General features: G+C 34.5%; 2 protein-coding genes across 2 annotated transcripts in view; one reads left to right on the top strand and one right to left on the bottom strand.

Moving 5' to 3' along the window:
• Window positions 1-1,618, top strand: part of LOC110665264 (elongation factor 1-delta 1) — a 30,153-nt gene extending 28,535 nt beyond the window's left edge. The window contains exon 9 of the transcript XR_009145802.1: window positions 1,608-1,618. The gene's annotated coding sequence lies outside the window, so the exon portion shown is untranslated. The remainder of the gene's footprint in view (window positions 1-1,607) is intronic.
• An 8,821-nt stretch (window positions 1,619-10,439) lies between these two features.
• LOC110665259 (cytochrome P450 94B3) lies at window positions 10,440-12,281 on the bottom strand. Its single transcript, XM_021825289.2, has one exon. It carries the CDS (start codon window positions 12,185-12,187, stop codon window positions 10,658-10,660), a length of 1,530 nt encoding a protein of 509 aa, XP_021680981.2. The 5' UTR covers window positions 12,188-12,281; the 3' UTR covers window positions 10,440-10,657.
• Window positions 12,282-14,147: the final 1,866 nt, after the last annotated feature.

The raw sequence follows: 14,147 nt of genomic DNA, 5'->3' as shown, positions 1-14,147 counted from the left end.
TACTCCCGGCTCTATGTTCGAGAAATAGTCAGATTGCATGGAGTTTCTGCTTCCATAATATCTGACAGAGGGCCCTAGTTCACTTTTAGGTTTTGGAGGAAGCTGCAAGAGGTACTTGGTCCACAATTAAACTTTAGTACTGCCTTCCACTCTCAGACAGATAGGCAGTCTGAAAGAACAATCCAAACACTGGAAGACATGCTTTGCATGTGTGTTTTGGATTTTGGAGGTCAATGGGATGACCAGCTACCCTTGGTGGAGTTTGCCTATAACAACAGTTATCATTCCAGCATAGGGATAGCACCCTATGAAGCACTATATGGCAAAAAGTGTACAACAGTTATCATTTCAGCATAGGGATAGCACCCTATAAAATGCTATATGGCAGAAAGTGTAGGTCTCCTCTGTGTTGGACAGAAATGGGAGAAGCGAAGGTGCATGATGTAGACCTAGTGCAGTACACTTTAGAGATATTTCCTTTAATCAGGGAACAATTGAAAACAGCTTTCAGTAGGTAGAAGAGTTATGCAGATCCCAGACGGAGGGATGTAGAGTTTGCAGTAGGCGATAACGTATTCCTGAAGGTTTCTCCAATGAAGGGGGTTATGAGATTTGGGAAGAAGGGCAAGTTGGCACCTCGGTATACTAGACCTTTTGAGGTTACTAAGCAGTTGCTTATCGGTTGGAGTTACCACCCAACCTTTCTCATGTTCATCCTATATTTCACATCTCCATACTCAGGAAATACATACCTAATCCTTCTCATGTGTTGCAGTCGGATATAGTAGAGCTGAAAGAAAACTTGACATTTGAGGAGCTGTAACACCCCTATTGGTATAGCCTGGTATATTTCAATATTCCAGTGACCGGTGTCTGTCCGGACAATTAATGGGATTAGGGCCACACTTAAGACAATTTGAAAAGCCATAAACACAAATAATTAGTAATGTTTAATTAGTTAACTATAAATAAGAAAAACAGAACATAAGAGGTTAAACGAGCCGAGAGTCACAGTGATGAGTGACTAACGATCAAAGTCATTTTAAACTCAAATTTCGAACCGTAAAGTGACGGTCCTTAGGACCCTTATAAACACAAAGTGGAAAAGAGAAAATCACGAAAAGAACTGTAAGCTACCAAATAATTAGGTCGTGAGCCTAAGAAATATTGGATTATTTGCAAACCGGGATGAACCGGCAAGGGGCAATTTGGTCAATTGACCCCGAGAGCTGACTCCTGACCTAACTGTCCAATAAAATCGGAGAAAAGAAAATTTTGGAATCAGGAATTAAATTAAAGAACTAATAGAAAAAAAATAAATAGAAAAAAAGGGAAAAAATGGAAAAGTCAAAGTTGATGACATCATTAATGATGTCACAAACAAATTTATTAAATTATTTATTAAATTAGATTTTTGGTCTTCTTTAAGTGATAAAGATGAAAGAAAATAAAAGAAAAAAAAAACGAAAAAAAGTCTTCTTCCTTCCTTTGGTTGCCGCCTCCCATTTCCCTCTCCCTCACCATGATTAAAACCTCCATTGAAGCCATCTAAATCTTCCCTTAAACCCTAAATCTTTCCATGAAATCTTTACATCCCATAACTAAAACTTGTATTTGAACTTTGATAAGAAGATTGGGAGCAAATAAATCAAGCAAAGTTGAAGAATTGGATAGACAAATTCTGCTCACTTAAGGTAAGCTAATCCAACTTCTCTTTTTAGTATATATGATGGATTTAGGGTAGAAATGAATGAGATTATATGGAGAAATTGAAAAATATTGCATGTTTAGGAAGAGAGGAAATTTCGGCCAGCATTGTGAAGAGTGTAATTTGCATGGCTTGATTGGCTTGGATAGGAATATGAACCTTAATGAGTTAAGTGATGATAGTTAAAGGTATTGAAATGGTTAAATGCAAGAGTTAGTGAGATTAGGGTTTCAATGCTAGGGTTTATGAACCAAAATTTGGAGAAATGCATAAATGGCATGTTTGACCTATTGTGAAATGAAATAATGGTCAATTATGACCAAATAAGTTGTGTGGGAATTGTTGGAATGAAAACCAAATTCGTAAGTCCAATGGTCATGCTGCCAAACTCACTTTGAAGGACCAAAACTCAAATTTTACAAGTCTAATTGATATGCCACTAATTGGGGATGAAAATAGACATAAAAGAGCACAATTTTTATTAAGGAACCATGCCCAAAAACTGACCAAAACTGGGTGAAACAATTGACCAAAGTGAAATGAGAGCAGTCACATCGCATTAAACCGACCAAATGAACAGTAACTATTCATTTGGTCATAACTCGAGTTAGACAGGTCAAATTGACCTAAAATTTGGCCAGGGGTTAGAGGAGATATAGATCTAAAACTTTCATGAAGAACATCACCACAAATTATGCCATTAACCCATTCAAATTATTGAGCAAAGTTAAGTTACCAAACCTGCAACTCTACAGATTTTCATTTGAGCAGTAATGTTTGGATGGCTATAACTCTCTCTAGGAAACTCGGATTTAGGTAATTCTTGAACCGATGGAAACCTAAGATATAGTAGAACATTTCATATGAAGAAAGTTAGACCAAATTATGAACTTAACGTGATCAAATTACTGACCAAAGTTGGATCAAAATCTGCCAGAACCCAAGATACTAGTATGAACAGTACACGTGAACAGTAAACTTATTTTGGCCATAACTTGAGCTACAAAACTCCGATTGAGGTGATCCAAAAATGAGAATATACTTAAGAAAATAAGGAACATTTTCTATGAAGGAAGTTTTGTCAAATTCCAACAGTAGATCGACCAATGGAACAGTGCAACTTCTGAGCGTCAAAACCGAAAATTGGCAATTTTGCCAAAATGACCTACGCTTTGAAAAAATGACCAAAACCAACAAGTTTGGTGACCAAAATGTGGTATGTGAGTGAAGTTGGAGTTCCCATACCTATTAATCCTTAAAAAGTCAACAATTTGACTTGAATAGTGTAGTGAATAGTAACCCGAAACACAAAAACTTTGAGAACGTCGAATTTAACGCAATAGAGCTAGTTAAAGTGAAGTTAAATTTATTTTTGGACTTATGTTAAGTTATGGTACTGAAACACTATGAAATTGTGTGTTTCAGCTGAAAAAGACTTGGAAGCTCGGAGAGACTGAGTCAAGGCCTAGAGGCGACTCTAGTCAGGTTTGTGCACAATAAATTTATGTAATTGTTTTCCAATTGAAAATTTGAGTTGCTATACTTTATGAAATCGCTGTGTTATTTATGAATTGTGTTGCCACTTTGTGAATACAAAAATAACTTTGAAAATTGTTTGGGATCTCTCATAAATTATTGAAAATAATTGTTTTAAATTGATTTTGGATTCACACTTAGCATGACTGTATCACATTTCCTCCTCCATTTATGGGGTTGAGATCGTTTATTTTTCTCCCTCTCTGGCTTGCCAGTTGAGGTTGTAGATCGGATGAGTACTCATTAGCTAGCTAGCCACCTCCCTCATTGATTTCGATTAATGGGGTTGTAGATTGCTTTGTCGTGGTGTACAACGCAGCATTGATCGGAAATTTTGTGTCATGGCTTAAGTTGTGTATGACTTTGGCAACACCGTGTTTATGAAATTGTTTGACTAAACTGTGTTTAATAGATTATTTGACAAAATGGTGTTATTAGGAACTTTGATAATTGTTGAAATGTGTTTGAGAAACATCTGAATTGTGTTTGGCAATGAATGATTTAATTATTGCATTTTAAATTTTTATTGTGCACCACTGAGTAATTTTATACTTAGCGATAGTTTAATTTACTGTCGTAGATAAGAACAAGGAGAAAGCAGCAGAGTGAGCTGCGAGATTGACAAGAACTTCTTGATCCCTTTTGTACGGGTATTGTTTTATACCCTTATGGTTATTTTGATGTAAATATCAGAATGTCATAAGTATCAATGTAAATTGAGCAGTTGTAAATAAATTGTAATAATATTTTTCTTTGATTTTCTTCTGTAAATCTAATATTTGTACATATGAATTTACTACTTTATGTTTTGTTAATGAAGATATTAAATATTTTGAGATGAGAAATCTTGATTTGTATTGTGAAATTATTTGAAGTGTCTTGTATTGAGTTGATTTGAGAATTATTGGTGGTTGGGAGTTGTGAAATATTTTGGAAGTGTTTTTTTTCAGGTCTTTGAAGAACTGGTTTCTCAAAATACAGAGGGAACTCTGTCAAAATTTTTATAAAATTTGCGGCAAAAATTAAATGGACAAAAATTTTTACTAGTCCTTAAGCTTTGAATAAATTGTTTTTAATTCTCACTAAAATGCTCACCACTTCCAAAATATAAGAAAATTATTTTAAAATCCCTTGTAGGGTACTTAATGAGTTATCGGTAGGTGAAGTTCGGTAGTTCATTAAGTATTCTACGGGATCATGTTATGCCTTACGGAGGGGTAAGGTGTGACAGGAGCAACCTGTAGCCATAGTGGACTACCAAGTAAGGCAGCTAAGATCAAAACAGATCTTTATAGTTAAGGTTTTGTGGAGGAGCCAGTCAGTGGAAGAGTGCACCTGGGAGTCAGAGAGGGACATGCATAGCAAGTACCCTTATCTGTTCAATGTGTAATTCTGTACTTTATTTTGCCTTGTGTAAAATTTGAGGACGAATTTTCTATAGGGAGGGGGGGGGAGGGAGAGAATGTAACACCCCTACTTTTTAAATTTATTATTTTGTGGGTAAATATTAATATTTTATTTTATTTAAATTTTAGGAAATTATTTAAAATTTTTTGAATTTTAGAAATCAGGTTTGATTTTCAGAAAATATAAAATTTTGATGATTTTTAAAAATTAATTTAAGGACCACGTGGCAAAACTAAAAATATATTTAGACTTTACGAATTTTTTTGAGTTTTCTAGAATTTTTTTAGAATTTTTGGGCCTCGTTTTCGGTCCAAGGCAGAGTAAAAATTAAAATTTTTGTATTCTGAATCGGACTAACGGAATGGAACCGAATCGGATCGGACTGGTCGAATCGGACTGACCCACTTCCCTTTTCTTCTTCTCTTCCGCGCGTTCCCGACAGCCCTCCTTCTCTCATCGTGTTCTCTCTCTTCCCTCCACTCCTTGTCAGCCAGCCAATGCCCTAGCCTCCCCCACACGCCGGCGCACCTCCAGGCTACCTCCTCGCCTCCAGCCGATGCTCCAGGTGGCCGAAAAAGTCACGCGAAGTCCCCCCTGCGCGCGCTCGTCATTTCGTCTTCCCAGGTTGATTTTGGCCGATTCGGCCACCAATTAGACTTAGTCTTGTGTCAAAACCCATCTACACCTTAAGAGCTTTCCATAGACACCAAGAACACTAAAATCCATTGAGCAGTTTTCTCAATTTTTGTCCGGAAATTTTTAGCCCATTTCGACTTTTGGGCTAAATTTCTCGCAAACTGTGAACCCCACGAGAAAACCAAGAGTACCGAACTGCTCTACTCGTCGAGAGCTTCGCGGCAATACCAATTTCAAAATTTTATGGCACCATTTTTCGGTGGGCCCTGCGAAACTTCGTAGTATTTTTCCGAGTACTAAATGAGCTTAGAAAATTTTGTAAAAATTATATACTAACTCTCGTATTGTGGGCTTCGTATAGGTACTTTCAATTCACGAAAATTCAACGGTTGCCCAGATCTGTAAATTTCGGGCCGGGTAGACAGGCCACAGAAAAAGTCTTGGAATTGGGTCAAGATTTTGGCTACCCCACCATTGTCAGATATCCCGAGCGTGTTCTAGGGGTCAGAATCAGCATAGGTAAATTCGAACCTTACTTTTTCATAATTATCTAGTGCTTGAATTGGATTAAAAATTCATAGAATATTCATGGTAGCTTAGAAAATTAAAATTCCTTTTGAATTAGCTTAGTAATATTGTTAAGGACTGCGGGGCAAAGTTTTAGAATTTTTAGAGCTCATTTGTGTAGTTTTTGCAAAAATGTTAATTATAAGGACTAAAGTGTAATTTTTCATATTGTGATTGTTGATTGTTTGGATGGACCTAGGAAGGACTATGTGATATGATTGAGTTGCAGGTATGTGGTTTGTGGATATAGAAGTGTGTTTTAAGCCCTTTTGCAGGTTGGGTAGGTCCTAGATATAGGGGAGACTCTGCCGGATTTTCGGCACGACTTAGGACATTTTTTGTCTTTTCTTAGTTTGTATTGAGTCAAATGTATTAAATAATTATAATAAAATTATCAGGTGAACTGAGACAGCCTTCCTTCTCTACCCAGCCGTCACAGTGACTTCGGTTAAGTCTGTGAGTAAAATATTAATTTTAATTGTAATTTCGATATTATTATATGTTCAAGCATGCCCATGCATCACTTATAAATATGTATCTATGTAGTTAAATACTAGGCACGTTTTATATTGCATTCATAATTATTGAAGTGTCATGGATGTTGTTTGTGGTAATTTGGAGCAGTGTGTGTACGTGGCGTGTGTGTGGTATAGTATTGGATATGGATAGGACTGGTAGACACGGCTTGAGAGACACTCACTGGGACCCCGCATTTGGTTTATTAAGCAAAAGCCCAGCTTGAGAGACACTCGCTGGCAGAGGTTAGATTAAGAGGGCTGTATAGGGGATCAACTCCCATATATGTATTGTTTGACAGTGTTGAGTGTGTGAGTGCTCCAAATTGCTTTTTTGCTGTTATGATATGAAAATTATGACGATGTTGCATTTCACTCCAGATGGTGCATTAGCTTTAGATAGTTATGGAGATTATAATTAAAATTAGTATTTTATTCTCTGAGTAGAACGCTCACTCCTGTTCATCTATTTTTTCAGGCTACAGGAGGATTATTTGTTGTGGCTAACATGCTCTTCTTATTCGCAGGTCCATTAATAGTATTTAATGTATTTTGTACAATTGAGTTAATTTTTAGACTCCGCATGTGTTAGAAGCTCTTATTTTTATTTTGGACCAGTATTATAAAAGTTATGTTAGACCTGTAAAATTATTAACTGTATGCATGATTGGATTGGATGAGGGAGCTGAGCTCCCATTTGAGTTATAATATTTTGATTATGTGGAGGGTGAGTTGAGCTCCCTAATTTATTATATATTTTGTTTACAGGTTGGGCGAGTCAAAAACTTCCCATTGAATGGTCCATTTTATGGCCAGACTTTGTCCGGTTAAATTTTTGAAATTGAGCCCAAATAAGCCTTAGAGTTGGGTTGAGGAATAGTTAGGCTTACTACGGGTGTCGGGGGTTTTAGGCTGGCCCAGGTCCTGTGCCGGTCCGGCCCATAGGTTGTGTCATGACAATACCCTTGTGCTCATGGATGTTTCTATTTCAATTTTTGGTTTGTAACACTTTTTGCAATAGTGTTACAGTTGTTGCTCTGCCTGATTCTATTTGGCTTTGGTCCCCTCATTTGCTGCTTGCAGTTGCCCACTCAATTCTTTCTTCAAATTAGTATTTCTATTTCCCTCATTTCTCGAAGGCTTCCTTTAAAATAAGGCAAGAAAAGAATTTGATTGCACAACTTTTAATCTGTTTTTTTTTAAATGAAATTTTTTGAATTAAAAAATAAATAAAAGTAAATTCTTATAAATATTTAGTTTTCAAATAGGCTGAAAAGTTATTTAATCAAAAAATGGATAAATTTGCTTTTTAGGAAGATCATTAGATAGGAGCACTATATTTTGGATGTTCTGTTTTGGTCATTTGATTGTCTTATATTGTGTGTTAAGAGAGTTCTCTCCAACAAAGCACACGTACGGGAAGCTACTTAAATTCAGAATTTTGAGCTTAATATCCTGACGCAGACTTCCTTAGCTCTGGAAAATTACAATCAGCCCTGTAAATTTCCCACCCATGTGTTTAGTAAAAGTCGATTAAAGTACACTTTTTCATTGCTTTTTTTTTTTTTTTGAATTACATTATACCGAATATATATTTTAAGTGTGACTAGAGAAAGAACTTTCTCTGGGTCTCCATGTTATCATCTTTGGTTTCATTGCTAACATTCGGGCCATGGAGAACAAAGCTGGGATCGGCATTGTGAGCGTCTCAACAGTGTACAGAAATCAAGAGAGCAAAATGGTAGCTTTCTTGAGAAGCAAAGAAATATAGCTTCTTTGGACAGTTCTGTTTTATTGTCTCGAATTGTGAAAGCCCAAAGAAAAACGGGTTACATGCAAGGAGTGGTTGGGACTCTTCCAGCAGGATTCCCTGTTCTGCATGTTCTCCCATTTTGGGTCTATCTATACCCAGTGCAATGACGCTTACCAGGTATAGGATAGACTGTTGCTGAAAATGGAAGAACTGCCAAATGCACGGGTCATCGAGATAAATCCAGCTTGTACTTATAGTTCACATGTTGCTCAAGCACATGACCTATCAGTATCTGGCTATCACTCATGCAGTCTCACATGGGCATGTAAGCTAGCTACTAGCTAGCATATCCAACCGGTTGCTAGGGTTTGGGAGTTGTTCAACTATCTCTTAATTGATGACATACTTAAATGATGTACGTGCCCATTGTTTTCATGGAATCCCGAGGGGAATTCTTTGTCTGTCTTCATTCGTTGCAACTTATTAATTATGGCAACACAGGTCCACAGCAATAAATGTAGGTCTTGTTCTAGTGTTGTAACTTTCTCCATCTACTTCTCTCTTTGTGATTCTTTAGAGTAGCTCTTTCTTTGAATTATTTGCTCCTTAGTCAGCAGATGTTATCTGCGTACAATATCGTTCTATGGACACCAGTTGAACCCATTTGGGCTCTTTGCCTGTTGAGGCGTAATGAAAGTTCAACCTTTGGGGGAAAAAAAAAAAAAGGCTATTGTGCTCTGAGATTTATAAATCATATTTGTTACACAAGATTTTAGCAGCACATTAGACCAAAACATATAAAATCATGAATTAGCTTTTGAGAAAGAGGATGAATATAGGTAGGGATTCTGTGCTTTCTTGGTTGTCTAGTAACTTCAACGTGATCCAATCTCGACGTACACTTTCACCAGTTCAGAATAGTTAGTCAGCCATTCGTGCTTGGTTTCTGTAAATTAAATGTACAACCGCTTAGAACCCTGTTGCAACAGAGAGGTTAATTGATTCATCCGCATCTTTTTAATCAACTAGCGTTATATGCATGTATGTTCTAATCAATTTCCAGGAAAGTCAGGGAAATCATTAACTCAGAGAATCCACTTGGGGGTGAAATTTTGGCAAAAGGACATTATATATATATACATATATATATATATATAATTAAGCCCTAAACACTTGCTTGTAAACACTTGCTTGTACTGATCTTTTTAATCTTTTTGGCAATTAATTATTGTATATATAATAATTTTATTATAATCATTAATTAATAAGTTTGAGGTCTATCATAATCAATGATTAAAATTTATCCGTTGTAGTGACATGAAATAATTTCATGTGTTTATCCTGCATTATTAATGAAAATTTCTTGAAACATTGCTCATTGGATTTGGATGAGAGGACTAAACTGGAAATAAAATTCAAAAGCTTGCACCACAGGATTTGGAAAGACTCAGCATCTCAGAAATATGAATTAAATAACATTTATGTTCAGAAAATTAGGACAAGATAATTTAAGCGGTGGAGTTATGTTTTAATTAATCCATTCCTCCTCACCACCCCACAATCACAAATTTCAAAATAGTTATATAGTAATATTTTCTATCAGCCCATGAAAGCAAGAACTTGGAAGTTGGACCTTAATTTCCGGGCTAATACATTCTTTATCAACTTTCGAATCTTCTCGTCAAAACAATCCATATTATATTTTATTTGTGCAGAAATATCAGAGGCTTCGTGAAGTATCTGAACTATATATCATCACCACACACCCTTCCGATATACAGTAATTGATAAGTATAATTTTTTAAATTTATCGATAAAAATAATTAAATATAGTATTTGATATATATTTTTTTAGTTGAAGCAATTGACATTGACTCCAATATGAAGAGCTATAATTGGATGTTTATAATACAATTGTTTTTTAATACATTCGTATATGAAGGCAATCTGAAGTTTGCAAAGAAAAGCATTAAAAAAGAAAGAAAATGCAACCACCAAATGATCTGCCAGTCATAATCAAATCCTAATTAATCAATCCCGTGATGTGAATACATGGATTGTGATCTTTTTTGCATGCTTGCTTCATTTGTAATTTGCATGCGGCCATCATTCAAATTTGTGATTGATCAAATCATGTCAAAAGAATCACAAAATCTGTTTTCAGGATACACTGTGCATCCCCATGAAAGTGAAACCAAACCATAAGCCTTCACTTCAGGACCAATATCAATTCATGGATCCTAGCTGTGTATTCATTTGGAAAATATTTACGGTCAAATCTAATTGTAATTACAATAGAAATTATTGGATAAAGTAATAAATTAAGGGCCGTTAAAAGATTCCTTTTTTTCAAAGTGTAATACATATATATTTGGCGGGCTGAAGAATTCAGAGTCTACAGCTTGTCGTTGGAATATAACATTGTCTAAAGCAAATTTATTGGATTTTCCAAGAAAACGACTAGACGTTGGAGTCTTAGCACGGCTTCAATTTGGCGACTAATTAATTTACAAGTGCATGCAAGTGGAACCATTCTCATCTCCTCCTCTTGACCGTGACCTTCAGCCCACCAGCCATGTGCGCCGTCAACAGAGGAACAAAAACGGGCTGCTCCTCCCTAACCGGTCTCACCTCGAACTGCCCCAGCACCGAAGCCACCACATACTTCATCTGTATAAACGCCATCTCCTTCCCAAGGCACACCCTTGGACCCGCTTGGAACACCGGAAACTCGTATGGACTCACAGACTTCAGCGTCGCACCACCCCTCCCCAACCCAACAGGTTGCTCTAGCCACCGCTCTGGTTTGAATTCGAAGCGGTCCTTGCCCCACAGACTATCCATTCTGCCCATTCCATAGGGAAAGTAGGTCACTCTATCTCCCTTCCCTATAAAAGTCCCATCCGGCAACACATCATCTGCAAGAGCATGCTTGGAGTCCCACGCAACTGGAGGATACAATCTCATGGACTCGCATAAACATGCTTTCAAGAAGTTCATGTCTTTAAGTAGTTCATAATCTATGGCCCTTTCACCATTGTTGAGTAATGTTTGGACTTCATCCACAATCATTTCCTCTGAGGACTGGTGCTTGGAGAGCAACCAAAAGAGCCAAGTCATTGCTGCTGATGTTGTGTCTCTTCCAGCCATAATGAAACTTATTAGCATGTCTCTTATAACTTCCTCATCGTGGCCAGCTGATAACAATCTAGACAAAAGATCATTGTCCAATTTTCTTTCTTGGTCATTCTCAAGAACCATCTTCTTGCTTTGGACAATCTCTAGAACTGAGCTATGGACGAGCTTGATTGCTTGTTTGAGCTTTTTTTCAGCGCCCATATTCATCATTCGCTTTGTCTTCCACACGGCATAAACAGGTGCAGTTCCACGCATGGCGCTTATCTCAGAAGCAGTATCAAACGCCTTGACAAGAGGCGGCAAGGGACGTGAAAGATCCAAGCAAAAGGGATCTGTGCCCAAAGAAACCCGACCCACAATATCAAATGCAAATCTCCTTAACACATCTTGCAAATCCAGAACCTTTTCATCATCTGCAGCTTTTTCCAGAAGCGGTATTAAACGATTCTCCACTTCTTCCTGCAGCGTCTTAACCACGAATTCCCTCAAAGACTTAGTGCTGAACTTGTGGATAGCCAGCTTACGTTGAGTGCACCATAATTCACCATCAACATTAAAAATACCACACCCAAGAAGGTCCCCGAGGATTTCAGTGAAGGGTTTGCCTTTAGGGAAGTTACTAAAGTTGGTTTTGAGCATATGCTCTACATTGGCCGGGTTAGCGGTGACTACAGTGCGGCGAGCACCTAGCCGCTCCACTACAATGGTTTGTGTTGGAGACACAGATAAAAGGTCGGTGTACCAGTCTAAGAGGCGATAGCGATTCTTGTAGAAAGACATCAAACAGCCAATAATTGGATAAGAAGGAGGGCCACCATGAGCGGAGAGTGATTTCATACGAGTTTTGTGGAATTCTTGAAAGAGAGAAAAGAAGAAAGAAAAGAGGTAAAACCCTAGAAAGACAAAGATAATGAGAAAGATTAACATGGTGATGAGTATTAAATGAGGGAGAATGATGTAGGTTTATCTTCTTCTTGCAAAAATGAGTAGAAGAGAGTCAATGTTGGTTACTAAGGATTATGAGGAGGGGCGTATATGTAGTGTTTGCGTGTGAGTAGCGTGTAGATAGTGCGTACCATGGAGTAGAGAGACCCGCCGTTGGAAAGAGAAAACTAAAAAAAAGGAGAGAAAAATAAGGACTTTGAATATGATCACATGATTCTCAAGCTCAAAATGGAAAAACTGTGGCCCAGGTTAGAAAGGTAATTTCGCCGACCACGAGACATGGCTGATATTTCTTGTGTTAATTTCCAAGCACTCTAAAGAAAAATTATTTAGAGCCTATCTGTCTCTACCTCTATATATAATTATATTCATATATAAAGCAGATATGTATTTTGTAATATTGTCGTAAGATTTTTTATTTTATTTTATCACATATCATTTATTATAAAAAAAAATTAGTGCATAATTCTCTTTTTTATATTAATTGTTTAATTTTTTTTATTTTTCTTTTAATTGTTATTATTAATATTATTATCTTAATTTTTATGACTTAAATTATTATCTTCCTTCAAATTTGATTTTTAATTAATAAAATTATCTTCCTTCAAATTTGATTTTTAATTAATAAAACAGAGCAACTACTTTTGTCATAATATTGATTATTATCATGATTGTTGCTATAATTTAAAATAAAATTAATTTTGTTTAATATTATAATTATAGCTAAAATTTATAAAATATATAGGTATATTTATTCAATTAAATTTAAATATTTTCAGGATCATTTATCTATTGATCTTTATGATGAAACTTTTATATTTTTTAATTTTTAATTTTTTTATTTTTATGATGATATATTTAAATTATATATATTAATTTGTTTTTTTATAAAAAAATATATTACCAAATTTGATAGGAAATGTAATTTTATTGAAAATCTAAATTGGATATATATAAACATTGAAAATAAAGTATAAAAGTGAGAGGATTATAGTTACATTCTATAAAAATTAATAATTAAGTTAGAATATATATTAAATAATTAATAAAAAGTGAAATAATAAATTTTAAATTAGATATAAAAAAGTTGATTTCTATTGAATTATGCATAGCAATATGTTGTGAATATTCAAATGTACCATTATTATTGACATTATTATCTTAATCTTTATTATTTAAATTATTATTTTTTTTAAAAATTAATTTTTAAGAAATTAAGGTCTTTGCAATAAAATGCATTATTGAAAAATTTTTTATATTGTTTTCTTTTATAAATTCATTATGCAAAAATATTATATGTTAATCTATACTCCATTTTTGTATTTTTATTTTTCATTAATAAATCTATTTTCTTTTTGTACAAAAATAAATTATTGAATTTTTTTTATATTAATTAAATAATAAATATGAACTTTGTATCATTGTTATCATTTTAAACTTGCCTTCATATTTGAAGAGAATTTTGTATCATTATTACAATATTATCTACTTAAATATCTCCTACATTAAATTACTTATATATAATTAATGTATAATTTACATAATATTATTTAAATAATCTTATATTATCACATGCGGAAAAATATTATTCAATTGTCCAACTCTCAAAATTTTTATAATCAATTTTAAATATACAAATAAGAAAATGATAAAAATGTATTAAATTATAATATTATATTTAAAATGAATTGAGTGCAATTTTAAAATTGAAGTTTTTTTTATGTTTTATTTTACTTTTTATTTATATATTTTTAATTATTTGGGATATTAATTTAAGTTTATACTAATAATTATTTCTTTTCACATTTTCTAAATTTTTAATGCATTTTAAAGATGTGTCTTTTAATAATTATATGCATTTTATTGTATTATAATTGAATAATATTAATTATCAATTTTAAATATACAAATAAGAAAATGATAAAAATGAATTAAATTATAA

The sequence above is a fragment of the Hevea brasiliensis genome, chromosome 17, assembly GCF_030052815.1.
Source record: "Hevea brasiliensis isolate MT/VB/25A 57/8 chromosome 17, ASM3005281v1, whole genome shotgun sequence".
Lineage (NCBI taxonomy): Eukaryota > Viridiplantae > Streptophyta > Magnoliopsida > Malpighiales > Euphorbiaceae > Hevea > Hevea brasiliensis.
Note: the sequence above shows the minus strand (reverse complement) of the source record. Positions and strands in the feature narration are given on the sequence as shown.

Excerpts from the sequence above, each read along its gene's own strand:
- LOC110665259 (XM_021825289.2), bottom strand. The coding sequence starts at position 12,187 with ATGTTAATCTTTCTCATTATCTTTGTCTTTCTAGGGTTTTACCTCTTT.